This window comes from Microchirus variegatus (genome assembly GCF_963457635.1).
Source record: "Microchirus variegatus genome assembly, chromosome: 11".
In the NCBI taxonomy this organism is placed as follows: domain Eukaryota; kingdom Metazoa; phylum Chordata; class Actinopteri; order Pleuronectiformes; family Soleidae; genus Microchirus; species Microchirus variegatus.
The window spans coordinates 26,641,701-26,665,173 of NC_139812.1; the positions used below are offsets into that span (position 1 = coordinate 26,641,701).

At 40.7% G+C, this 23,473-nt stretch overlaps 1 protein-coding gene across 2 annotated transcripts in view; it reads right to left on the reverse strand.

Moving 5' to 3' along the window:
* Positions 1-13,297: 13,297 nt before the first annotated feature.
* kcnma1a (potassium large conductance calcium-activated channel, subfamily M, alpha member 1a) overlaps positions 13,298-23,473 on the reverse strand; it is a gene marked incomplete at both ends in the record, with an annotated part of 217,230 nt that continues 207,054 nt past the window's right edge. For both annotated transcript variants that reach the window (XM_083897754.1, XM_083897755.1), the window contains 5 exons: positions 13,298-13,449; positions 17,050-17,078; positions 19,360-19,584; positions 20,848-20,966; positions 21,110-21,304. In XM_083897754.1, the coding sequence (XP_083753880.1) occupies positions 13,298-13,449; positions 17,050-17,078; positions 19,360-19,584; positions 20,848-20,966; positions 21,110-21,304 (720 nt within the window). The remainder of the gene's footprint in view (positions 13,450-17,049; positions 17,079-19,359; positions 19,585-20,847; positions 20,967-21,109; positions 21,305-23,473) is intronic.

Consider the following 23,473-nt stretch of genomic DNA (forward strand, 5'->3'; position numbering starts at 1 on the left):
CGTAATGTCATCTGTTATTTTTCGATTGGAAAATCAAGACGGGGAAAAAAAACCTCTGCGAGAGTTAATCTACAGAAGATAAGAGGAAACATCTCCTCCTTTCATTCATGTTCACGCACTCTGATCAGAGATTATACAGACAGAAACAATCACAGGAAGAAAATGTATGTTTAAGTCGTAAGAGGAGAAGAAGAAGATGACGTAGAAGAAGAACCAGGAGAATATGTCGAAGTAGAAGAAAAACCACGAGAATACTTTGTAGTAGAAGAAGAAGAACCAGGAGAATACGTCATAGTAGAAGAAGAACCAGGAGAAGAAGTCGTAGTAGAAGAAGAACCAGGAGAATACGTCATAGTAGAAGAAGAACCAGGAGAATACGTCGTAGTAGAAGAAGCACCAGGAGAAGAAGTCGTAGTAGAAGAAGAACCAGGAACCAGGAGAATATGTCGTAGTAGAAGAAGAACCAGGAGAATAGGTTGTAGTAGAAGAAGAACCAGGAACCAGGAGAATACGTCGTAGTAGAAGAAGAACCAGGAGAATACGTCGTAGTAGAAGAAGCACCAGGAGAAGAAGTCGTAGTAGAAGAAGAACCAGGAGAATACGTCATAGTAGAAGAAGAACCAGGAGAAAGAGTCGTAGTAGAAGAAGCACCAGGAGAAGAAGTCGTAGTAGAAGAAGAACCAGGAGAAGAAGACGTAGTAGAAGAAGAACCAGGAGAATACCTCGTAGTAGAAGAAGAACCAGGAGAAGATGATGTAGTAGAAGAAGAACCAGGAGAATACCTCGTAGTAGAAGAAGAACCAGGAGAAGATGACGTAGTAGAAGAAGAACCAGGAGAATACGTCGTAGTAGAAGAAGCACCAGGAGAAGAAGTCGTAGTAGAAGAAGAACCAGGAGAAAGAGTCGTAGTAGAAGAAGAACCAGGAGAATACGTCGTAGTAGAAGAAGAACCAGGAGAAGAAGACATAGTAGAAGAAGAACCAGGAGAAGAAGACGTAGTAGAAGAAGAACCAGGAGAATACGTCGTAGTAGAAGAAGAACCAGGAGAAGATGATGTAGTAGAAGAAGAACCAGGAGAATACCTCGTAGTAGAAGAAGAACCAGGAGAAGATGACGTAGTAGAAGAAGAACCAGGAGAATACGTCGTAGTAGAAGAAGCACCAGGAGAAGAAGTCGTAGTAGAAGAAGAACCAGGAGAATACGTCGTAGTAGAAGAAGAACCAGGAGAAGAAGACATAGTAGAAGAAGAACCAGGAGAAGAAGACGTAGTAGAAGAAGAACCAGGAGAATACGTCGTAGTAGAAGAAGAACCAGGAGAATACGTCGTAGTAGAAGAAGAACCAGGAGAATACGTCGTAGTAGAAGAAGAACCAGGAACCAGGAGAATATGTCGTAGTAGAAGAAGAACCAGGAGAATAGGTTGTAGTAGAAGAAGAACCAGGAGAATATGTCGTAGTAGAAGAAGAACCAGGAGAATAGGTTGTAGTAGAAGAAGAACCAGGAACCAGGAGAATACGTCGTAGTAGAAGAAGAACCAGGAGAATACGTCGTAGTAGAAGAAGCACCAGGAGAAGAAGTCATAGTAGAAGAAGAACCAGGAGAAAGAGTCGTAGTAGAAGAAGAACCAGGAGAATACGTCGTAGTAGAAGAAGAACCAGGAGAATACGTCGTAGTAGAAGAAGAACCAGGAGAATACGTCGTAGTAGAAGAAGAACCAGGAGAATACGTCGTAGTAGAAGAAGAACCAGGAGAATACGTCGTAGTAGAAGAAGAACCAGGAACCAGGAGAATATGTCGTAGTAGAAGAAGAACCAGGAGAATAGGTTGTAGTAGAAGAAGAACCAGGAGAATACGTCGTAGTAGAAGAAGAACCAGGAGAATACGTCGTAGTAGAAGAAGAACCAGGAGAATAGGTTGTAGTAGAAGAAGAACCAGGAACCAGGAGAATACGTCGTAGTAGAAGAAGAACCAGGAGAAGAAGTCGTAGTAGAAGAAGAACCAGGAGAAGAAGACGTAGTAGAAGAAGAACCAGGAGAAAGAGTCGTAGTAGAAGAAGAACCAGGAGAATACGTCGTAGTAGAAGAAGAACCAGGAGAAGAAGACGTAGTAGAAGAAGAACCAGGAGAAGAAGACGTAGTAGAAGAAGAACCAGGAGAATAAGTCGTAGTAGAAGAAGAACCAGGAGAATAGTCATAGTAGAAGAAGAACCAGGAGAATACGTCGTAGTAGAAGAAGAACCAGGAGAAGATGACGTAGTAGAAGAAGAACCAGGAGAATAGTCATAGTAGAAGAAGAACCAGGAGAATACGTCGTAGTAGAAGAAGAACCAGGAGAAGATGACGTAGTAGAAGAAGAACCAGGAGAATAGTCATAGTAGAAGAAGAACCAGGAGAATACGTCATAGTAGAAGAAGAACCAGGAGAATACGTCATAGTAGAAGAAGAACCAGGAGAATACGTCATAGTAAAAGAAGAACCAGGAGAATACGTCATAGTAAAAGAAGAACCAGGAGAAGAAACAGAAGCAGAACAACATAATGTTTTCCTCTTTAGGCAGAAAAACAAAAACTCTTAAACAGAATCGAGGTTTATTTCACGTCCTTAAATCTCGTCTCTTTGTCGTACGATGTTTTTTCTGCGTCAGTTTTAACTGCGGCCGAGAACAAACTGCTTGTTTACTGAAATCCTCAGTTATTGGTTATTTGTCAATGTGACGCCGCGATAACGCAAACACCGTTCGTCCTCGACGCTTCGTCGCAGGTGAGTCATTGCTTTGAAAAGGCAGAGAATCTCCGAGTCGCAGAAGGACGCGTCGATAGCGGAGTGAAGAACACAATCGTAAACGTTTACGCTCGTATTTCTCACTGTATGATTACATTTTTATGGCTCATATTCTGATAGCGGCTTGTTCTCGATGCCACCGGCTCCCGAGGTGGCATTTCTCCTGCTTTATGAGGAGGAGGAGGAGGAGGAGGAGGTGAAGGAGGAGGAGGAAGGAGCTCAGCTCTGTGTAAACACAGCAGCGTCGAAGCTAAATGTCTGATCGATCAATTTCACCGTGATCGATCTGCATCAGTTCTGCTCACACACACACACACACGGAGCCACTTTATTGTAAATCAATCATTTTGAAAACATCTCACAGAGGAGGAGGAGGAGGAGGAGGAGGAGGGGGAGGAGGGGGAGGAGGAGGAGGAGGAGGAAGAGGAGGACGTCCCCATGTCCCCGTCCCTCGTCCCCATGTCCTCACTAACAAGCCATCAATCGCAGCGACGCTCATCAGGCCACAAATCAGCAGCCACACAAACATCTGCTCGGCCTCCATCGCTCCTGAAGTCCTCGTGTCTCTCGCTCTCGATGATGGAGGAGGAAGAGGAGGAGGAGGACGATGAGGAGGAAGAGGAGGAGGATGAGAACCTTCACCACTTAAGATAACCTGAGTCTAATAGTGTTTGCAGATGTGAAAGCGCGAAATGAGGACAAATGCCAGGGTTTTTCCTTCTGAGCGACCTGTTAGATACTGGAGTGTGAACACTACAGCTGAGGAGGACGAAGACGAGGAGGATGAAGACGACGACGAGGAGGACAAAGATGAGGACGAGGAGGACGAAGACGAGGAGGACAAAGACGAGGAGGATGAAGACGAGGACGAGGAGGACGAAGACGAGGATGAAGACGAGGACGAGGAGGACGAAGACGAGGAGGACGAGGAGGAAGAGGACAAAGACGAGGACGAAGAGGACGAAGATGAGGAGGACGAGGACGAAGACAAGAGGGACGAGGACGAAGACGAGGACGAAGATGAGTGTTGTTTTTGCCGTGTCACGGAATTTTAGTAAAGCAAATCTTTAAGTTGGGCTGCAACGATTATTTAACGGATCGATTGCAAAATTAGCGTAAACATTTTTGCTTAATAATGAATTTATGTTTTTTCACAAATTAAAACCAGTTTGGGTGATTTCTCAGTTTCTTAAACGTGAATATTTTGTCTGGTTTCTTTGCTCCATATAATAAAGTAATCATTAAAACTTAATAATTAAAGAACATCATAATTTCCAGGTTTGACAAACACGGATTTAGATTTTTCAATGTTTCCTGACGTTTTACGGAGTCGTAAAATTTTACGTCGCAAAATTATTATATACATATATAATATATTTTATATTAGATTTTCAACATTTTTCGTGCATGTGTCCAATCAACGTAGCATTCACACCGGACTTTTATTTTCCCGAACTTCCTTTACGATGAATTCACGGCGAAACCAATCAGAACGAGTGTTTTGTTTTTCACATTTTTTTTTCACTTGAGGTGCGTGGGTTACGGTTAACACATGTATGTGTCGTAATTTGCGTGCGAATTATCCTCACTACCGTCACGTATATACACTCAAACTTTTACTTGAGGATCAGAATCCAGATATTTTGTCAGAACGAGGACGACGACGACGTCTTCTGAGAATCATCTGCGGGGGGAAAAACACACGGACATTAAGATGCGACGCGTCCTGATGCCGATGCACAAACATTCGTTGATGTTGATGTTGACGTTGACGTTTGCGGCACAGATACCTGGGTGAGGTGCGATGTCCTCGCCGCTCGTCCGCTGTCACTCGGCGTCTCCGGTGCAGATATATACGAGCAGGTGTCGGGACAGTGAATGTGAATGTGATTCCCAGCGGCGCTGACTGACAGACTGACGGGTGAAAGTGATGGAGCAGCTAATGGCGTGTCAGGAAAACGCAAATCAAGACTAATGCCGGGCAGGTGAAGCCGGTTGGCGGCGGCGGCGGGGACAACACGGAACGCGAGGTCAACAACCTTTTCTCCTGGGTGGGGATTTGGGGAAAAATATACACTATGTCTTCATGAAGCTAGTCAAGGTCATAGACCATTGGTTCTCAAAGTGCGGCCCGGGGGCCAATGGCGGCCCACAGAAACATTTCTTGTGGCCCCAGGAGCTACTAAGCTTGTTAAATGTTTATTGGACATTACTGGATACAGACCAATAAGTGTAAACAAAAATACTGGGTATTTACCTAGTTTCTATATGGTGAATTTTAGTGTATTATTGTGTTATAAGCTGGTAATAAGCAGGTAGCTACAGCCCCCAATTACTAGCTATTTACCCAGTAAATATATGGTAACAGAAATGTGTTACTTGGTATTAACCTGTAATTAGAAGGTAAGAACAATGGCCAAAATACTGGGTAATTACCCAGTAAATTACAAAGCGTTATTATATTAATGCTTAAATTACATTATATTAACACTTATATTAACACTTGTATTACTTAACGCTAAACTGTAGAACTGCAATCTGGTCATTAAAATGATTACAAATGGGATTTTTTTCTGTTTTTTTTCCTTTGGCGAACCCTCAGTCCAATGTTGGGTTCCTAAATTGGCCCTCAGGTATCAAAACTTTGAGAACCCCTGTCATAGACGCTAACATCTGTGTATCTTACAGTTTACAGAGCTCACCTTAGTGTTTTACTCACTCCGGAATAATGCTATTTACTGTAGGTGACAGTAAAATAATGATAATTTGAAAAATTAATAAAGCTTCACGACGCAATATTGGGTCCTTGCATCCGCACTTTCTCTACACAGACGTCTTCAGGTCGGACCTCGTGTAGTGGAGTTATAAGAGTTTTGTGTGTTTTTTGACGAGTCGTCAGAATTAGCCGCAACTTCGACGCCCCCTAGTGCCTACACCGTGTGGCGCTAAGTGAAGCTTTTGGTAACTTTTAATCCCCGTGTTGTCCAGAGTGACCTGGCTGAAATTGAAGTTGATGGCATTCAATATGTAGGAAATACAATATGTGCAAATTTGTCAAATATGCACCTATTGTATTTTCCCCCAAATTGCAATTTAATCCAAATTTGTGGCCGTGCTGTTGGGATTAGATTAAAGGGAATTATTTTTTTGTGCGAGTCCTGACTTGCAATACAATTCCAATTTGTCACGCCCAGGAAATGTTTTTCTAAGTGGAATTTTTTTATTATTATTATTTTAAAGGTACAATGTCGATTTTAACAAAACAAATACATTTAAGTTTCTTAAATGTTTCTTTGCTCCATATAATAAATAAATCATTAAAATATAATAAGTTTTGCTTTTTTTTTGACGAGTCATCAGAATTAGCAGCAACTTTGACGCCCCCTAGTGCCTACACCGTGTGACGCTAAGTGATGCTTTTAGTAACTTTTAATCCCCGTCTTGTCCAAAGTGTCTTGGCTGAAACTGAAGTTAATGGCCTTCAATATGTAGGAAATACAACATGTGCAAATTTGACAAATTTGCCCCCCAAATCTCCATTCAATCCAAAATGGACTTCTTCTTTCTTTGAACGTGTCCTGAATTGATAAACATCTATTTCCAATTTCCAATTTAAATGTGAATATATTCTTGTTTCTTTGCTCCACATAATAAATAAATCATGAAAATGTAATCATTTTGGTCTACAGACATGTTTGGCTTTTTTTTTGACGAGTCATCAGAATTAGCTGCGACTTTGACGCCCCCTAGTGTCTACGCCGTGTGACGCTATGTGATGCTTTTAGTAACCTTTAATCCCCGTCTTGTCCAGAGTGACTTGGCTGAAATTTAAGTCGATTGCATTCAATATGTAGGAAATACAAATTTGACAAATTTGCGCCCCATTTGCAGTACAATCCAAATTGTGTCCTGACTTGATAAACACCCAGGAAATGTTTTTCTTTGTAGGTGAAATAACAAAAAAAGGTACAATGTCGAGTTTTAGAACACAAATACATCCATTTTTAATTTGAGAAAATACAAAAAGAAACCATGTACAACCTATGTACAAACTTTTTGTACAAGACAGTATATTATTTATCAGCAGATTATATTTGACAGAGTCAGGTAGATCAACTCAGCACCATCAAATAATCCATGATTTTTTTTATTTTTTCCCCGTCGTACCTAGAACACGTCCAAAAAACCAACAAATCCCATCTGTGATACGCAAGCGCAAAAATGTCCTGAATTCATTCAGCAAAACAAACAAAAAAAATAAGAAAAATCGCAAGTTTCCTTTAAAAAAAAAAAATTGCTGAATGCAAGTTTAATGTATTATTAAGACTTGAGACCCGGCAATCCCACCCCATAAATATTATATATTCTATTATAATCTGATACAGTTCCCATATATTATTAATAATAATAATAAGTTATTATATCTGCAAAAAAAGAAAAACAGATTAGATTTGTTCAGTGGACAAAACATGTGATGTCATCTTTCAGTCATCCGTAATTTTGAGAATCTGATCACACGTAAGCACAAAAGACACCAAAAGTAAATTTTAAATAAATAAATAAACGCGTACGTAAGTGTCGTAACTTCCTGAATGCCACTTTTCGCTCTAGTGGGTCTTAATCTGGGTCGTCCTGCGACTTCACCGCCTGGCTCTGCGCCGACGTGGAGGCGCTGAAGGGCTTGGATGTTCTCCACGTCGGCGCAAGACACGAGATCTTTGTGTTTTCGATCGCGTTTTTTATTTTCTCACAGTGGTCGAAACTTGAATGACTGAAGGATGAAGGATTTTCATGAAGTTTTCATGGCACTTTAAAAAAAAAAAAAAAAAAAAGAGGTTTACGATCAAAACCGCCCAAAAAAAAGACCCGGAAACATCAAATAAGAGACAATCGAGAGACAAATGTAGGACGTAAAGGCTGAATTTTTTTTTTTTCATATGTTTTAGTTTTTGTTAAAGCTGCAGTGCGTAACTTTTTCATTTTTTTCGTGAACAGGAACAACGTAAAATGCTCTGAAAACATTCTCCGTGAAGCAAAACTATCAGTTTTAACCGGGTTCTTGATTCACTTCTGTAACTTTTTTTTGTGTTTGTAGTCAACTTTTTTAGCTAGCTCAATGTTGCTTAAAACTGACAGTTTTATTACATTTATTTATATTTTTAAAAAGTACACACTACAGCTTTAAAATAATGCTAGTAGCTAGTAGCATAATGCTAGTTTCTTTCTTAAAATAAAAAAAAATACTAAAATTGTGACTCATCCATGTCGGAAAACAGTTAATATCGTTAAATTATCTTGTTTGCAGTAGAATATCGCAATGTTTCGCTTAGTTTTGTCGTATTAAAGTAGTAGATTATTAGAATAATTAAAAATACGTTGTTGTTTTTTTGCTGATATTGCCCCCCTCCCCCCCCCCCAATATTATCATGCATCCCTAATTAAAAAGCTATTACACAGTGAACTGAATTGAACTTTTTTTTAAAATCTGAATTATCGCAATTTTGCCCAAATCGTCGTAGAAGTTTTAGTCGCACAAATAGAAAACAAAGATGATATTAATGAAATTACTTAGTGTTACTTTGCGTTAATGCCAGTCAAAAAAATTATAATCTGTAAACAAATAAGAAGCAGTTGTGACAGATTGTGACAAAATGGAATGTAAACCACGTAATAACACACAAAAATACAGTAAATTTAATCTCTATTTTTTTTTAAATATTTCTTTTAAAATAAACTTGGTGCTGATCCAATTTTTTCATCCAGAATTCCCGCCCTGAAACACATTTATTATCTTTCATTTTCAAAAAACTATTTTTTATTGAATAATTCTATACGTAATGAGTCATATTCATTATTATTATTCATATTAACAATAATAATAATAACAGTCCCTTATTATTCAGGCTACAGCGAGAGTTATAGCTGTTAAAAACCCAGATTATTCACACAGTTTTAACTCACTTTATTCTCTGAAAATTAAACCTATTCGCTACGAGTTTGTGACGAAGACGACGACGACGTAACCACGGGTCGGTAGAGAGTGTTTGAATTTACACAAACATATTTACTACAATTTTATATTATTTTTTCATAATCCAAACTTTCTTTCTGTTTTTCTTTTTACTAAGAACTCACTTTTCTTTGATATTTTTTATGTAAAACAGAACTTTGCGTCCAGACTCTGGACCTAATTTAGGTCAAATGGCTTTGGAACGATCCAATAAACTAGTTTTTTTTAATCAATTGATGATATAATTTGCGTCGTTTTAATGCGTTTCTACAGCTGCGTTTACACTGCGCGGTACAAGTGACCCAGATCTGATTAGACCCCTGAATCGTCATATTTCTGCTCCTGGTCTCGCTCTTCTGTCTCTATTTCACCTCCCTCTTGTCTTTTCTCCCCCCCACCACCACCTCTGCTCTGTCTCCCATTTTTCCCTTTCACCACAACCCGTCTTGGCAGATGGCCGCACATCAAAGTCGGACAATGTACGTTGTGATTTTGCGCGATTAATACAAATAAAATAAACGTAATGTATTTCGTATTTGGAGATAAATCAGACTTGTGCATTTGTGGCTACGATCCACAACAACTAGGGAGCTAGGTGTCGCCAGAGCAACTTCTTACGTTAATTACCATAACTGCGACATTATCACACTGCATTTTTTTGGACGGTAACTTTTTGTTTACGTTCATTTTACTATATTGACGTCTCTCATTTCTCTTGGCTTTCTTTCTTCAGATAGTAGCTCAGCAGTTTAGCCGGGATGTTGCTAGCTTTATCGCTAGCAGCTTTTTTGCTAGGGGGTGTCTGAAATATTGCTAAATATACCATATCTGCGACATTATCATACTGCATTTTTTTTGGCGGTAACTTTTTGTTTACGTTCATTTGACTTTATTTATGAAAGATGTCTATCGTATTTCTTTCTTTCTTTCTTTCTTCAGATAGTAGCTAAGGTTTAGCAGGGACATTGCTAGTTTTATCGCTAGCAGCTTTTTTGCTAGGGAGTGTCTGAAATGTCGCTAAATATACCATATCTGCGACATTATCATACTGCATTTTTTTTAGACGGTAACTTTTTGTTTACGTTCGTTTGACTTTATTTACGGAAGATGTCTATCGTATTCTTTCTTGGCTTTCTTTCTTCGGATAGTAGCTTAGCAGTTGCTAATTTTATCGCTAGCAGCTTTCTTGCTAGGGGGTGTCTGAAATGTCGCTAAATATACCATATCTGCGACATTATCATTTTTTTTACGCTAATTTTTTGTTTACGTTCGTTTGACTTTATTTACAGAAGATGTCTATCGTATTTCTCTTGGCTTTCTTTCTTCGGATAGTAGCTTAGCAGTTTAGCCGGGATGTTGCTAGCTTCATCGCTAGCAGCTTTTTTTTGCTGGGGGTGTCTGAAATGTCTCTAAATAACCATAACACCCCCTAGCTTTCTCGCTAGGGAGTGTCTGAAATGTTGCTAAATATACCATATCTGCGACATTATCATACTGCATTTTTTTATGCTAACTTTTTGTTTACGTTCGTTTTACTATATTTACGGAAGATGTCTATCATATTTCACTTAGTTCTCTTTCTCCGGATAGTAGCTAAGGTTTAGCAGGGACGTTGCTAGTTTTACCGCTAGCAGCTTTCTTGCTAGGGGGTTGTCTGAAATGTCGCTAAATATTGCGGCAAAGTCGCGGCCTTAAAAGTATTTTTTCAAGCTAAATTTCGGTGACCTGCAAAGATGCGTCAGAAATCTAGCGCTTCTACGATTATTATTACTTTGGTATTCATTTCATTTTCACGCTGCAATTCACGTCCGGTTTCATCCACGCTTTCCACCCTAAGGTTTGTACTTTGTCTCTTTAAACGTAGATATCAGATATGGGTCACTTTCCAAACACAACGTCCCAAAAAAAAAACATCAGATACGGGAAACATAATCAGAAATCGGGCATCGAGACCTGGGCAGTGTCAACGCAGCCGTGGCTAAATGTGAGCACTCAACAGAACCGAGCTGCCGGAGGCTGAAGATGACGGCGTCACACATCGATCGAGTCTGAGCTTTACTCGCTCCAGAGCGATACGGTTTATTAAAAGGTCCAATATGCAACACTTTTGCCAGAAAACAAATATTAACTGTTTTGTTTTTTCGTAAAAACACTAGAGCCCGTATCAAAATCACAAGAGTGAATTATATGGGTCCACAAGTTCCGCTTGAATGTGAGTAACGAGCAGAAAGTACTTTGAACCTCTTAATAATGAAAATCCTGTCAGGACGCAACATTTAGCTTTAGCTTCTGTAAGTCAAGTTGAAATATTCCAATTCCAAAAGTTCAGTATTCGAGATCGTCGAGACGGTTGCTGGTCACTTCGTTCAAGCCGTAGGTCGCAATTTACAGAGAACACAGTTAGCTTTAGCCGGTCGTACGTACTCGCGTTACTCATTGGGTGTGTACGTTTTCAGAAAGCTAGCTCGGTCAAACTTGTATATGTCCTGACACGGCTACGTCGTACAAGTTTGTGAATTATGCTAACCGAAAGTAGTATATAAGCTACCCTAAGTCTGGGTTAAAGACTTTACGTGATATTTCTGCGATAGAAAACGATACGAGCGACAACAGAAGCTGGGATCTGCAACCTGCTAGAACAGGCATTAGCCGCCATGTTAGCATACGCACGTACGGTTTTTTTCCGACGTCTGTGCTGTTGTGGTATTGCATATTGGACCTTTTAAAAGAATGGGCGGCGTTTCTAAAAAATAAAGTTCTACTTTTTGTTTGACGTACAATAAACGACAGGAAAAAAAAAATCTCTTGATATGTGATTGTTATTGAAGATAGTTATTCTCTAACGCTATCGTATTTTTTTTTTTTCAGTTTCGTCTAGAAAAATAATTACACTTTTTATGATCATGTGTGCGGATAGAAAATAAATATGTTAGAATGTGTATTTTTTTTCCACTCCTTCGTCAGAACCGCAGTTCGATTCTTAAAATCCACCGCTGAGCTAAACGCGTTTCCTCAAAACAACGCAAAACACAACGGCCGAGCATTCGGGAAAAAAGGCTTCGGCCGTTCGTTTGCGTTTCCAGCCAAACCGTGTTTGAGCATTTTTTTCCTCCCGCCAACAAAAGCAGCTTTAACTTTTAACTAAACGTGCGTGCGACGACGTCTGGATTGGCAGCAGAGAACATCCAAGCTTCTTTTTTACATTTTCGCCTCTGCGACCAATCCGTGCCAGGCGGTTTCTCCGATTTCAAAGGACGACCCCAAATCGACGCCCACTTGTACGCAACATGTGGCATTTCTTTACAAACGATAACACCTTTGGCTGCTTCTGGCGTTAGCTCAAACACAGTTGGGTTGGTTTTTTTTGTAATTTTGAGTATTTTACGTTTTGCGTGGATTCTTTTCTACGATGGCTGAGCTCCTTCCTGCCTTTGTTTTTTTTCGTTTTTTTTCACCGTCAAAGGGTTGCATCGTCGCACGAAAGCCTAACGTCGGCCCGAGGGGGGGGTTTTCGGGGGTTAGCGGTATGTACGACACCGCGCGGATCAGTCGCTGCGATTTGCCGACAGCTGACGTACACAGTGTTCACACGCACAAACAAACAAACAAACAAACAAACAAACACTTCCTGAACCCGTGATGGACAGAGAGGTTCAACCATGCGGTGGGAGCTGGAAACTCGGGAGTCGCGGGGGGGTTTTTCTTTTTGTTATGATCTCACGTATCTGCAGCAGAAGACTCGTGGGGTAGGTTGCTCTCGCTCGGCTACTGCGCCATCCCTCCGAGCGTTTACTTCTACTTCTTTTTTGACGTAGAACAACCAAAAGATGAGATCGCCAAAGCAACCCTTTCCTTCTGGGACACCTTCTTTTTCGGGGGGTAGGGGGGGAGGAGGTTGGATGGTTCCATTTCCGTCAAAAGAAACGTCTCTTTTTTGGTTTTTTATATATATATATTTTGTCAGTTTTTAGTGCAAATAGAACAGAAGCAGGAGCGTATGTGACGTTGATGGATCTTTGGGAAGATGATGACGATCGGGTTCTCCAACGCCCTCCCCCCGGACCCTCGCAACCCCCTCATCCTCCAACCCAACAACCAGCGATCCAATCCGGCGTCCGGTCACGCGAAGAGAAGATGTCGGACTATTGCAAAGAATTACAGGAAGTACTTTTTTTTCTTCTTCTTCTTCTTCTTATTCTCTCAACTCTTAAAATAATTCCAAAAAAAGTGCTAAGAGGGTGGAGGGCGGGGAAGCGGGTAGTTAGGGGTCTGTACAATCCTTATTTTGATTGTCATTATGTACATCTCTATGGATACATGAATACATAAACCAAAGGTCCAAGAGAATGGAAGTTAACATTAAAGGTATACACATAAGAACGGTCCCGTCCAGTTCCTGACAAACCCCCGCGTAGAAGAAGACAAATCCAGGTCTTCATCGTCATCATCGTCGTCGTCATCGTCATCGTCGTCGTCCCCCCCCCCCCCACCCCACCGGTGAGGTCTTTCAGCATTCGTCCTCAACTTCTCTGATCGGTGGAATCAAACTACTGGTGGATTTGTATTGGTTGACTTGGTTGGCCATGTGAGTGCTCATGGGCTTGATCTGAATGTTCCGCGGGTAGGCGTTCTCCGGTTCATCTGTAAACCATTTCTTTTCTGGTGACGGCACGACAGGAAAACAGGAAGAAGAAGAAGAAGGAGAAGGGAAAGAGTTAGTTAGGAAACCGTATGCATGGAAACATGGAACAACCAGACGGCCTCAGTTTAAGCGGCGTGTGTTTGCAGGACATTCTGTGCGATTACCATGAAATAATAAGTGCGGATTTGGTGCCGGTGTTTGACAGAATTACAGTAAAACGTCAAATTTCATGAATGAAACTCAAGTACGGTGAGTTGGTACGTCACCAAATGTTGCACATTTTTCTTCAATTTGTGGTGTTTTTCACAGGTTTTGTGATATTTAGATTCCACTTTGGTAAAATCAAGTGTAAAATCAAGCAAACTGCCTCGGAAAAAAAGGGTGTTTTTGGGCGAATTTAGCCGACGTTTCCATAGTTTTCAATGTAATCTGTCAGAATTACAGTAAATATTGAGTTCAATTTCATGTTGGAGGTTCACCAAATCTGCTTAAGTTTGTGATTTGCTCTTCAAGTTGTGCTCATATTCACAGGTTTTTAGATATTTTAGATTCCACTTTTGGTAAAAAGCATAAAATTGAGTTTGTGGCTCAAACATCAAGTCAACTGGCCTCAGAAAAAGTGTGGTTTTTGGCAAATTTAGCCAACGTTTCCATAGTTTTCAGTATAATCTGTCAGAATTACAGTAAATCTCGAGTTCAATTTCATGTTGGAGGTTCACCAAATTTATTCACAGGTTTTTAGATTCTACGTTGGTAAAAAATCAAGCATAAAATTGAGTTTGCGGCTCAAATCAACTAATTCAACAAATTCTGTGGCCTATTTTTGGACATTTCATGGCAATCAAGTGCTTGAAAGTTGGGGCTAAATTTGCTAGATTCGAGCAAACTGCCCCAAAAAAGTGTGGTATTTGGTGAATTTAGCCAACGTTTCCATCATTTTAAGTATAATCTGTCAGAATTACAGTAAATCAGTTCAGTTTCATGTTAGAGGTTTGCCAAATTTGCAAAAGTTTGTGATTTGCTCTTTAAGTTTTGCTCTTATTTACAGGTTTTTAGATATTTTAGATTCCACTTTGGTAAAAATCAAGCATAAAATTGAGTTTATGGCTAAAACGGCATTTAAATCAAGTCAATATCTTTGCCGTTAAGTTCTGATTCCCAATCGTTCACTAATGATGATTCTGTGGCTTATTGTCCATCTCACAATGTCATTTCATGGCAAACAAATGCTCGAAAGTTGGGGCTAAATTTGCTGAATTTGAGCAAACTGCCTCAGAAACAGTGTGGTTTTTGATGAATTAAGCCAACGTTTACATAGTTTTCAGTCTAATCTGTCAGAATTACAGTAAATCTAGATTTGAATTTCATGTTGGAGTTTCACCGAATTTGCATAAGTTTGGGATTTGCTCTTATTTACAGGTTTTTAGATATTTTAGATGGTTTAAGTGGTTGAATCTTATGTTTGATGAATTTCAAATTTAGACATCACTCAAATTCGTGTATTAGGTGATTTCTGTTTGTGATTTGCCAAATAAATCATTAAAATAGATACATTCTGAAAGGTGGTTGAATGAATTTGTTAAACACTGTAATAATTAAGAATTTAGTCACGTTAAATCTTTTAAAAAACATCTTATTCTTCGACAATTTTATTGAACTTAACTTTCCTAAACAGCCACGTTTCCTCGTACGCTGTAATCTGGCGATAGAGAAACTCTGTCACGTCGGCGTCAGAAGTTTAATAAAACTCTCCCTGAACTTCACACCTGAACATCAACGATGACGCTAGAGTTGTAAAATCAAATTTTAACTTTTGCAAACCACACTGTGTGTGTGTGTGTGTGTGTTATATTTGATGTGTAGAAACTGTGCCCGAGGTCAAACAAGATCATCTGTGTGTGTGTGTGTGTGTGTGTGTGTTGCTGATAGCAGTGATTTCGCCTCAAACCAGCAGACTTTTTCACGCTCATCTCCTCCCTCGATTTACACTCCACATCAGTCACACCTCCCACTTTATTTTTTATTATCACAGAGCAGGACCGACGGCACAGGGCCGGACACACTCTGTTAAAGTTGTTTGTAGAGAAAGTGTCGAGAATCAGAGCCTTGACCTACATGTGAGCTACAATCTGGGAAACCTATGAAATCTAGTCCAGAGAGAAGTCAATGTCCTTTTAAAATAATGTAATATATTTACTCTATTTATTTACTATTTATTTATAATCTCTAAGTCCTCAAAATGTACATGAAAAAAACATACTTTTTGTATCTAAATGCTGTTGTATGACTTAGTGGAGATTACAGATGTATAATTATATATAATGTAATTGTCTAATTTAATCCCATAACACAGCACAAGAAGTTATAAAATGTGTTAAAATTAGCCCCAAAAAAAGCCAATAAGTCAATAAAATGCCAATAAAAATTAATCAAATGTATTTTTCTACTAGTTACTGCAGTAAGTAGTAGTTCTTGAAGATATTGTGCATAAAGAACAAAATTACTAGCCAGTAACTACCTAGTTAGATAGATACCCAGCTAGCTAGCTAGCTAACTAACTAGATAGGTAGCTGGACAGACAGGTTGGTAGTTGACTAGTTAGATAGATATCCAGCTAGCTAGCTACCTAACTAGATAACGTAGATGGACAGGCAGGTTGGTAGTTGACTAGTTAGATAGATATACAGATAGCTAGCTAACTAACTAGATAGTTAGATGGACAGACAGGTTGGTAGTTGACTAGTAAGATCGATATGCTAGCTAACTAACTAGATAGGTAGCTGGACAGACAGGTTGGCAGTTGACTAGTTAGATAGATATCCATCTAGCTAGCTAACTAAATATATAGGTACACGGACAGGCAGGTTGGTAGTTGACTAGCTAGATAGATAACCAGCTAGCTCGCTAACTAATTAGATAGGCAGATGGCCAGGCAGGTTGGTAGTTGACTAGTTAGGTAGATATCCAGCTAGCTAGCAAACTATAATAGACTGGCATACAGATTTGTACTTGGCTAGTGAGCTAACAATACAGTTTGCTAGCTTCCGTTCAATGGATAGGTTGGTGAATATATAGACAGTTTGGTAGTTGCCTAGTCAGATATATGCACAGTTAGCAAGCTAACTAAATGCACACATGGTTGGCTACTTAAATAGCTAGCTAGCATTTCAACAGGAGGTGAAGATGTGCAAACACACAAACCGCTCACACAACAATGCAAACCATCTCAAGGCCAAATAAATGATATAGAATTTTAAAAAATAATAATAAAGAGGCATGAGAAGGAAAAAAAAAACATGGCAGAAAATAAGAGGGCGGGCCTTTCTGGAGAGTCAAAAGGGGGCGGAGTTTCAGTGGACGTCATGCAGTGTTGGAGATGGACCTGATGACGGCAGGAGAAGCGCAGCAGACATTTTGCTTTCGACGCGAAAGCAAAAGTTAAACTGAGGCATGGTTTGTTTTGTGTCTGAACAACGTGAAAAAAAACAAAAGATAAGGAACAGAAAAACAGAAATAACTCCCGTCCTCATAACGATGTCCTCAGAGGACGTGGTTATGACGAGAGACAAAAACAAAAAGAGTTGCTAAGTCATGCAGAATCGTTAACTTTTGCGTACCTTGGCCCATTCTATTCATCCTTGTTGCACTTTAGAGAGAGAGGTGAGTATAATCTACTGTAAGTGATGAGTATTTACAGTTTAAAAAAAAACACAACTAAGACTTTACACACTCTTACTGCAGTGTTTCAGCTAAATAATACATCTTTATTTCAGGATGTATTGAGGGCTTATCATCAGTATCAACAAATCTGCATGCTTTTAGAAAAACGTCACCATTTTATGAAAGTTTTTTACGAGAAGTTTTTCCAGTTTTTATTTAAGTTTGTATGAGTTTTAGTCTTTTTTTTTTTGGTTTCGCAGTGTTTTGCTTTCACCTTGTGTTTCAGTTCAACCTAAACCAGGTCAAAGTCTGTCTGGAGACCTCTAATCAAATCATTTATCTTCCTTTTTGTTACTCGCCTGTTTCCTGTTACCACTACACACTTCTAATTCCACTTCTTCCTCCTCCAGCTCTTAAATAATAGATCAAAGTGTGTCGTAAAACACAGTTTTAACGGCAATGCTTTATTTACGTCCAGGAAATTGCGATTTTCATTCATTTATTAATTCTGTTCTCTACAGAATTTATGCTAGAGTACATTTTTTTAAATTTTACCAAAGGCTTACCTAATAAAATCTCGTTTTTATTTAAATTAGACATCTTTTTCCAAAATAAAACATAAGTTTTACTCACTTTTTTTAATCTCGCGCACGAAATTCCATAGAGAAATTTTTTTAAATGTTTACGCCAAGGACCAAAAAATGTGTTGATCCACTGCTGCCTCCATCAATATGTATGTAATAATATTCAAACATAATATTTGATGATTTCTGTTGTTAAAACTATCTGTTCCGACGTTTCTAAGTGGCATAAACTGACCACACGAGGCAGCAGAGGACCAGCAGCTCCTGCGTAATTGTGACGTAAAATCGCCATTTTTTTTTTTTAAATGGGATTCGGTGCAGTTCAAAAAACTTAGTTTAGATGGCTAGATAGACAGGCAGGTTGGTAATTGGCTAGTTAGATAGCTATGTAGCTAACCAGCTAACTAAAATCACAGGCATATAGGTTTGTACTTTGTTAGTGAGATAGACATCGAGCTAGTTAGCTAACTAAATAGACAGATAAATTTGAAGTTGGCTGCTTAGCTAGCTTACAAACTAGATAGGCAGATAGACAGACAGGTTGGTGGTTGGCTAGTTAGACAGCTATGCAGCTAACCAGCTAACTAAATACACAGGCATATAGGTTTGTTCTTTGTTAGTGAGATAGACATCGAGCTAGTTAGCTTACTAAATAGACAGACATTAATTTGAAGTTGGCTACTTAGCTAGCTAGCAAACTAGATAGGCAGATAGACAGACAGGTTGGTGGTTGGCTAGTTAGATGGCTATGCAGCTAACCAGCTAACTAAATACACAGGCATATAGGTTGCTGCTTAGAAAAGGCTGTCAACGCTGATATAAAGTTGTAAATATATATATATAATTTTTTTTTTAAATCACTGTTCAAAATTCAATAAAAACTGGAAAAAACATTACTTTTTTTTAATTTTTTTTACCAAATTTGAAACTTTACTGCGTGACAAACAAAAGAGGAAAAAGAGCCTAAAATGCTAACGACGGCTACTACCGACATGAACATGCGGTGAAGCAGTACAGATGCATCATGGGTAACGAAATACAACACTAATGCTAATGAGGAATGAGAGTCAGCAAAATGTGCTCGACCATCAACACCAGTCACCAGACATCACATCCATGATCCAAATGTACCAAATGTCATGTGATCGAAATGCACACAAACACCACACAACATTACACAACTATTAAAGGGCTAGTTCAGGTTTTTGGAGCCTCAGCACCTCATGCAAAAAAAAGTTTGAAAACTATCACGTTAAAAGTTAAGACACGACTCACAACAGGTAGACCAAAACAAAAATAAAGTGGGTTTTTTTGCGTTGTCTAATTTGTGTCACTGTGTCGCCGCGAGCGTATATTTCCAGCCGCCGTGGCAGCACCGACCAAACAAAAAGTACTTTTACTTCTTTAACGTCCACAAACAGAGTCTGTAAACAGCCTCTGGAGCTCGTCAAATACGTTACCGCCGCCGTAATGACTGACTGGGACGTGAGGTTGAAGACCGCATGCAGATGATTAGAAAGGAAACGCACAAACACTGGAGAGCATGGACGCGACGCACGAGTCACAACAAACCAACCACAGACGCACAAACACACGGTAATCATCGGTGCATGTGGTACACACACACACACACAGGTCAACCATACATGCAAGTCTAAAGGCTAAATCCGGTACAGCACGTACTTGTGTTTATCGCGGGCCTCCCGGGTCTTGCTGCTGCGGTTCTGCCGGTTGGAGGGCGGGATGGAGTGGACGGAGGAGCTCTTTTTGCTGGAGGAATGGGAGGAGTGGGAAGAGTGGGACAGGCTCGTCCGCGATTGGCCAGCGTTGTGGTCAAACTGCATGAGGCAGAAGATCAGGTCTGTGGGCACCAGCTCGAACTCGTACGGTGGGTTTGTGATTACATATCTGCCCGGGAAACACATGTGGAGAAGCAATTAAAGAGCTATCTATCGATCTTAGCTAGTTGGCATGTATCTTAAATATGTAATTAGTTAGCTAGCCGGATATCTATCTAACTAGTCAGCTGCCAACCTGTCAATCTACCTATCCATTTGGCTAGCTAGCTATCTGAAACTATCAACTTGTATGTATGTCTACTGAGTTAGCTAGCTAGCTGGATATCTATCTAACTAACCAAGAACAAACCTATATGCCTGTGTATTTAGTTTGCTGGCTAGCTGCATAGCTATCTAACTAGCCAACCAACCACCAACCTGTCTGTCTTATGACCTATCCAGTTGGCTAGCTAGCTATCTGAAACCACCAACATGTGCGTTTGTCTATTTAGTTAGCTAGCTGGATATCTATCTAACTAATCAACTACCAACCTGCCTGTCTATCTACGTATCTAGTTAGCTAGCTAGCTAAGTAGCCAACTTCAAATGTATATGTCTGTCTATTTAGTTAGCTAGCTAGCTGGATATTTATCTAACTAACCAAGTACCAACATATATGCCTGTGTATTTAGTTAGCTGTATAGCTATCTAACTAGCCAACCACCAACCTGTCTGTCTATCTAGTTTGCTAGCTAGCTAAGTAGCCAACTTCAAATTTATGTCTGTCTATTTAGTAAGCTAACTAGCTTGATGTCTATCTAACTAACCAAGAACAAACCTATATGCCTGTGTATTTAGTTAGCTAGTTAGCTGGTTAGCTGCATAGCTATCCAACTAGCCAACCACCAACATGTCTGTCTATCTAGTTTGCTAGCTAGCTAAGTAGCCAACTTCAAATTTATGTCTGTCTATTTAGTAAGCTAACTAGCTCGATGTCTATCTCACTAACCAAGTACAAACCTATATGCCTGTGTTTTTAGTTAGCTGGTTAGCTGCATAGCTATCTAACTAGCCAACTACCAACCTGCCTGTCTATGTAGCCATCTAGTTGACTAGCTATCTAGCTATCTGAGTAGTCAACTACCATCTTGTATCTCTGTCTATTTAGTACAAACATGTATGTCTGTGTTTTTAGCTAACCAACAACCAGTTTGCTAAATAGTTTGAATTAAAAAACAGTTTACAAAAACAACACAATTCAACACAAGTCAATAAATACATTATTTAAAAACATCAAAAATGTGTTTAGCTGACTCAATTAGCTTCTTTGATTAGCTTCTCCATTGAGCCTTAACACAGCGATGCTGATGCTGAGTGAACGTAGAGACTTTACCTTTTTGTACACTGGCTCAAGGAACTGAGATGAGCATCTCTTAATCTGTAGATCCCGAAGCACAACATATTGTACGTCTTCAGAGCTTTGCAGAATAAGTCCCCGTAGCAGCCGCCATCCTGAAAACAAACAAACATCAGCGTGTGTTAGGGCAGCCTGAAGACTTTAATGTCATTTTGTTGATGCATGTTTAAGTTCAGCGTGAGGTGGTGGACGTGACCAGATGTTTGCCGTCATCTCTCCGCTCAGACGTCCAACTTACCCCCAAGTCAGCGAAAGGCCCATCGTAGAGGGCGAGCTGGGCCACACGACACCTGTCTCTGTTTGCCAGTGTCTGTGGCGTACTGTAACCTCCTCTCAGCGCGTTCTCCTCCGCCAGCAGAGCCTCCAGCTCTGGCGTGGCGCCTCCTGTGACCAGCGTCCGAATCAGGGTGAGAATGTTGTCGTTGAAATACGTCTGGAGGGAAATGAGACAGGAAGAGTCAAGGGATGTTAGTGAGCACATGCCAAGTATCTGTTATAGCATTGTCTTCTGTCGTTAGCTGTGGGCGACTGGACTTTAGGATGAAGGCGTTCAACCCACGGTTGGTGTAGTGGTTAGCACTCTTGCCTTTGCAAGCAAGAGGACCCGGGTTCCTGGGTTCGAGCCCCGTTTGGAACAACTTCGGAAGAAGGGCCTTTCTGCAAGGAGTTTGCATGTTCTCCCCGTGTGCGCGTGGGTTTTCTCCGGGTTCTCCGGCTTCCTCCCACGGTCCAAAAACATGCGATATGGGGATTAGGTGAATTGGGCACTCTAAATTGACCGTAGGTGTGAGAGTGTGAGTGAACGGTTATTTGTCTCTATATGTGGTCCTGTGATGGACTGGCGAACTGTCCAGGGTGAACCCCGCCTATCGGTCAATGTCAGCTGAGATAGGAACAGCACCCCCTGCGACCCTCTGGTGGAGGATAAAGCGGTAGATGATGGATGAACTTTCAACTAAACGCTCTTCAAAGGCTTCTTCAGTCCTGAAGACTCAAGTAAGTCCAATCGCCTGTTATTCCAGTTTTATGGCTTTGTGTATATCTTTAAAATAGCTAAAACTTAATCTATCATCTAGTAGGTTAGCTATCTCACTAGCAAACTATCATAATCTTTTTCAATCCTGCATTTCCTGGACGTTCTATATAAAAGATGACAAACAATGGTCAGAAGGCAACCTTCTAGGTTACAAATCCCAATACCCTTCTGCTCGGCCATGGGCTGCACACCCATATCGCAATAGCAATCGTGAAAATTGCTCATCATATGACATCTAGTGTTATTCCTACCAATACCGCTCGCATTTCTTACCCAAACATCCACAAAGTCAGACCTGCAAACATTCTTAGCTTAAGAAGGTCACTGGGAAGATTGAAGCCTGTCAAGGCAACCCTTTCGACAGATCCGTGATAAACAGACAGATGAACGTTGTGTGAAGGGGGCGGAAGCATCTCTTTTAGCAATACATCTCTTGCAATTCCTATCCAAACACTGCCAAAGTCAGATATCCTCCAAAAGGCCTAATTACACACTGGACAGGTCGCTATTCCATCACAGGGCCACATAGAGACAATCAAAATCCTAATCCTAATCTGCAAATCTGCATGTTTTTGGACTGTGGGAGTAAACCAGAGAACCCGGAGAACCTGGAAAACCCACGTACACATGAGGAGAACATGCAAACTCCATGCAAAAAGGCCCTTGTTCTGACCAGGTCCCCAACCCCAGGTCAAAAGGTGCTAAACACTACACCAGGGTTCTTCTTCAATCCTGGTCCTGGGGACCCACTACCCTGCATGTTTTAGTTATGTTTCCTTGCTCCAGCACACCTGATTCTAAAACATACAGGACAGTGGGTCCCCAGGACCAGGATTGAAGAACCCTGCACTACACCAACTGGGTGTCCACACTGGTAAGTCATCTACCAAAATTGAAGCCTGTCAAATGAACTGTTGGGCAGAGGGACAGAAACGGTATTGGCAGGTATCATCGGGCTTCAAAAACGGTATGCAGCCGACCACAGAAGCAGTCCATCTTTTACTTGAGGACATGTCTTATCAGGTTAAAGATCTGACCGAGACGTGGCCAAATGATCGGACTTCTGCAGAGCTCGTTGATGACCTGAACATTTGAGGCGTGTTGGAGCAAGCAAACTTCAGCAGGACAGTGGGTCCCCAGGACCAGGATTGAAGTACCCTGCACTACACCTAGCGGGTGTCCACACTGGTAAGACATCTGCCAAAATTGAAGCCTGTCAAATGAACTGTTGGGCAGAGGGACAGGAACAGTATTGCCAGGTATCACCAGGCTTCAAAAACGGTATGCAGCCGACCGCAGAAGCAGTCCGTCTCTTACTTGAGGACACGTCTTATCGGGTTACAGATCTGACCGAGACGTGGCCGATGCGTCTTTCGCGGTTGCGACCGTGTTAGACACGAAACAGCAGGACGTCGGCGCGGCACCGCTGCCTCCTCTGCGGCGGATGCCACTCTACATGCTCCGTACGACACAGAGATTTGACTGCGCTCTGCGGGGGTGTCAGCTTCGCTTGTCCGTCAAGACGATCAGGAGCAGTTTTTTTTTTTGTGCCTGTGGAGACAGTTC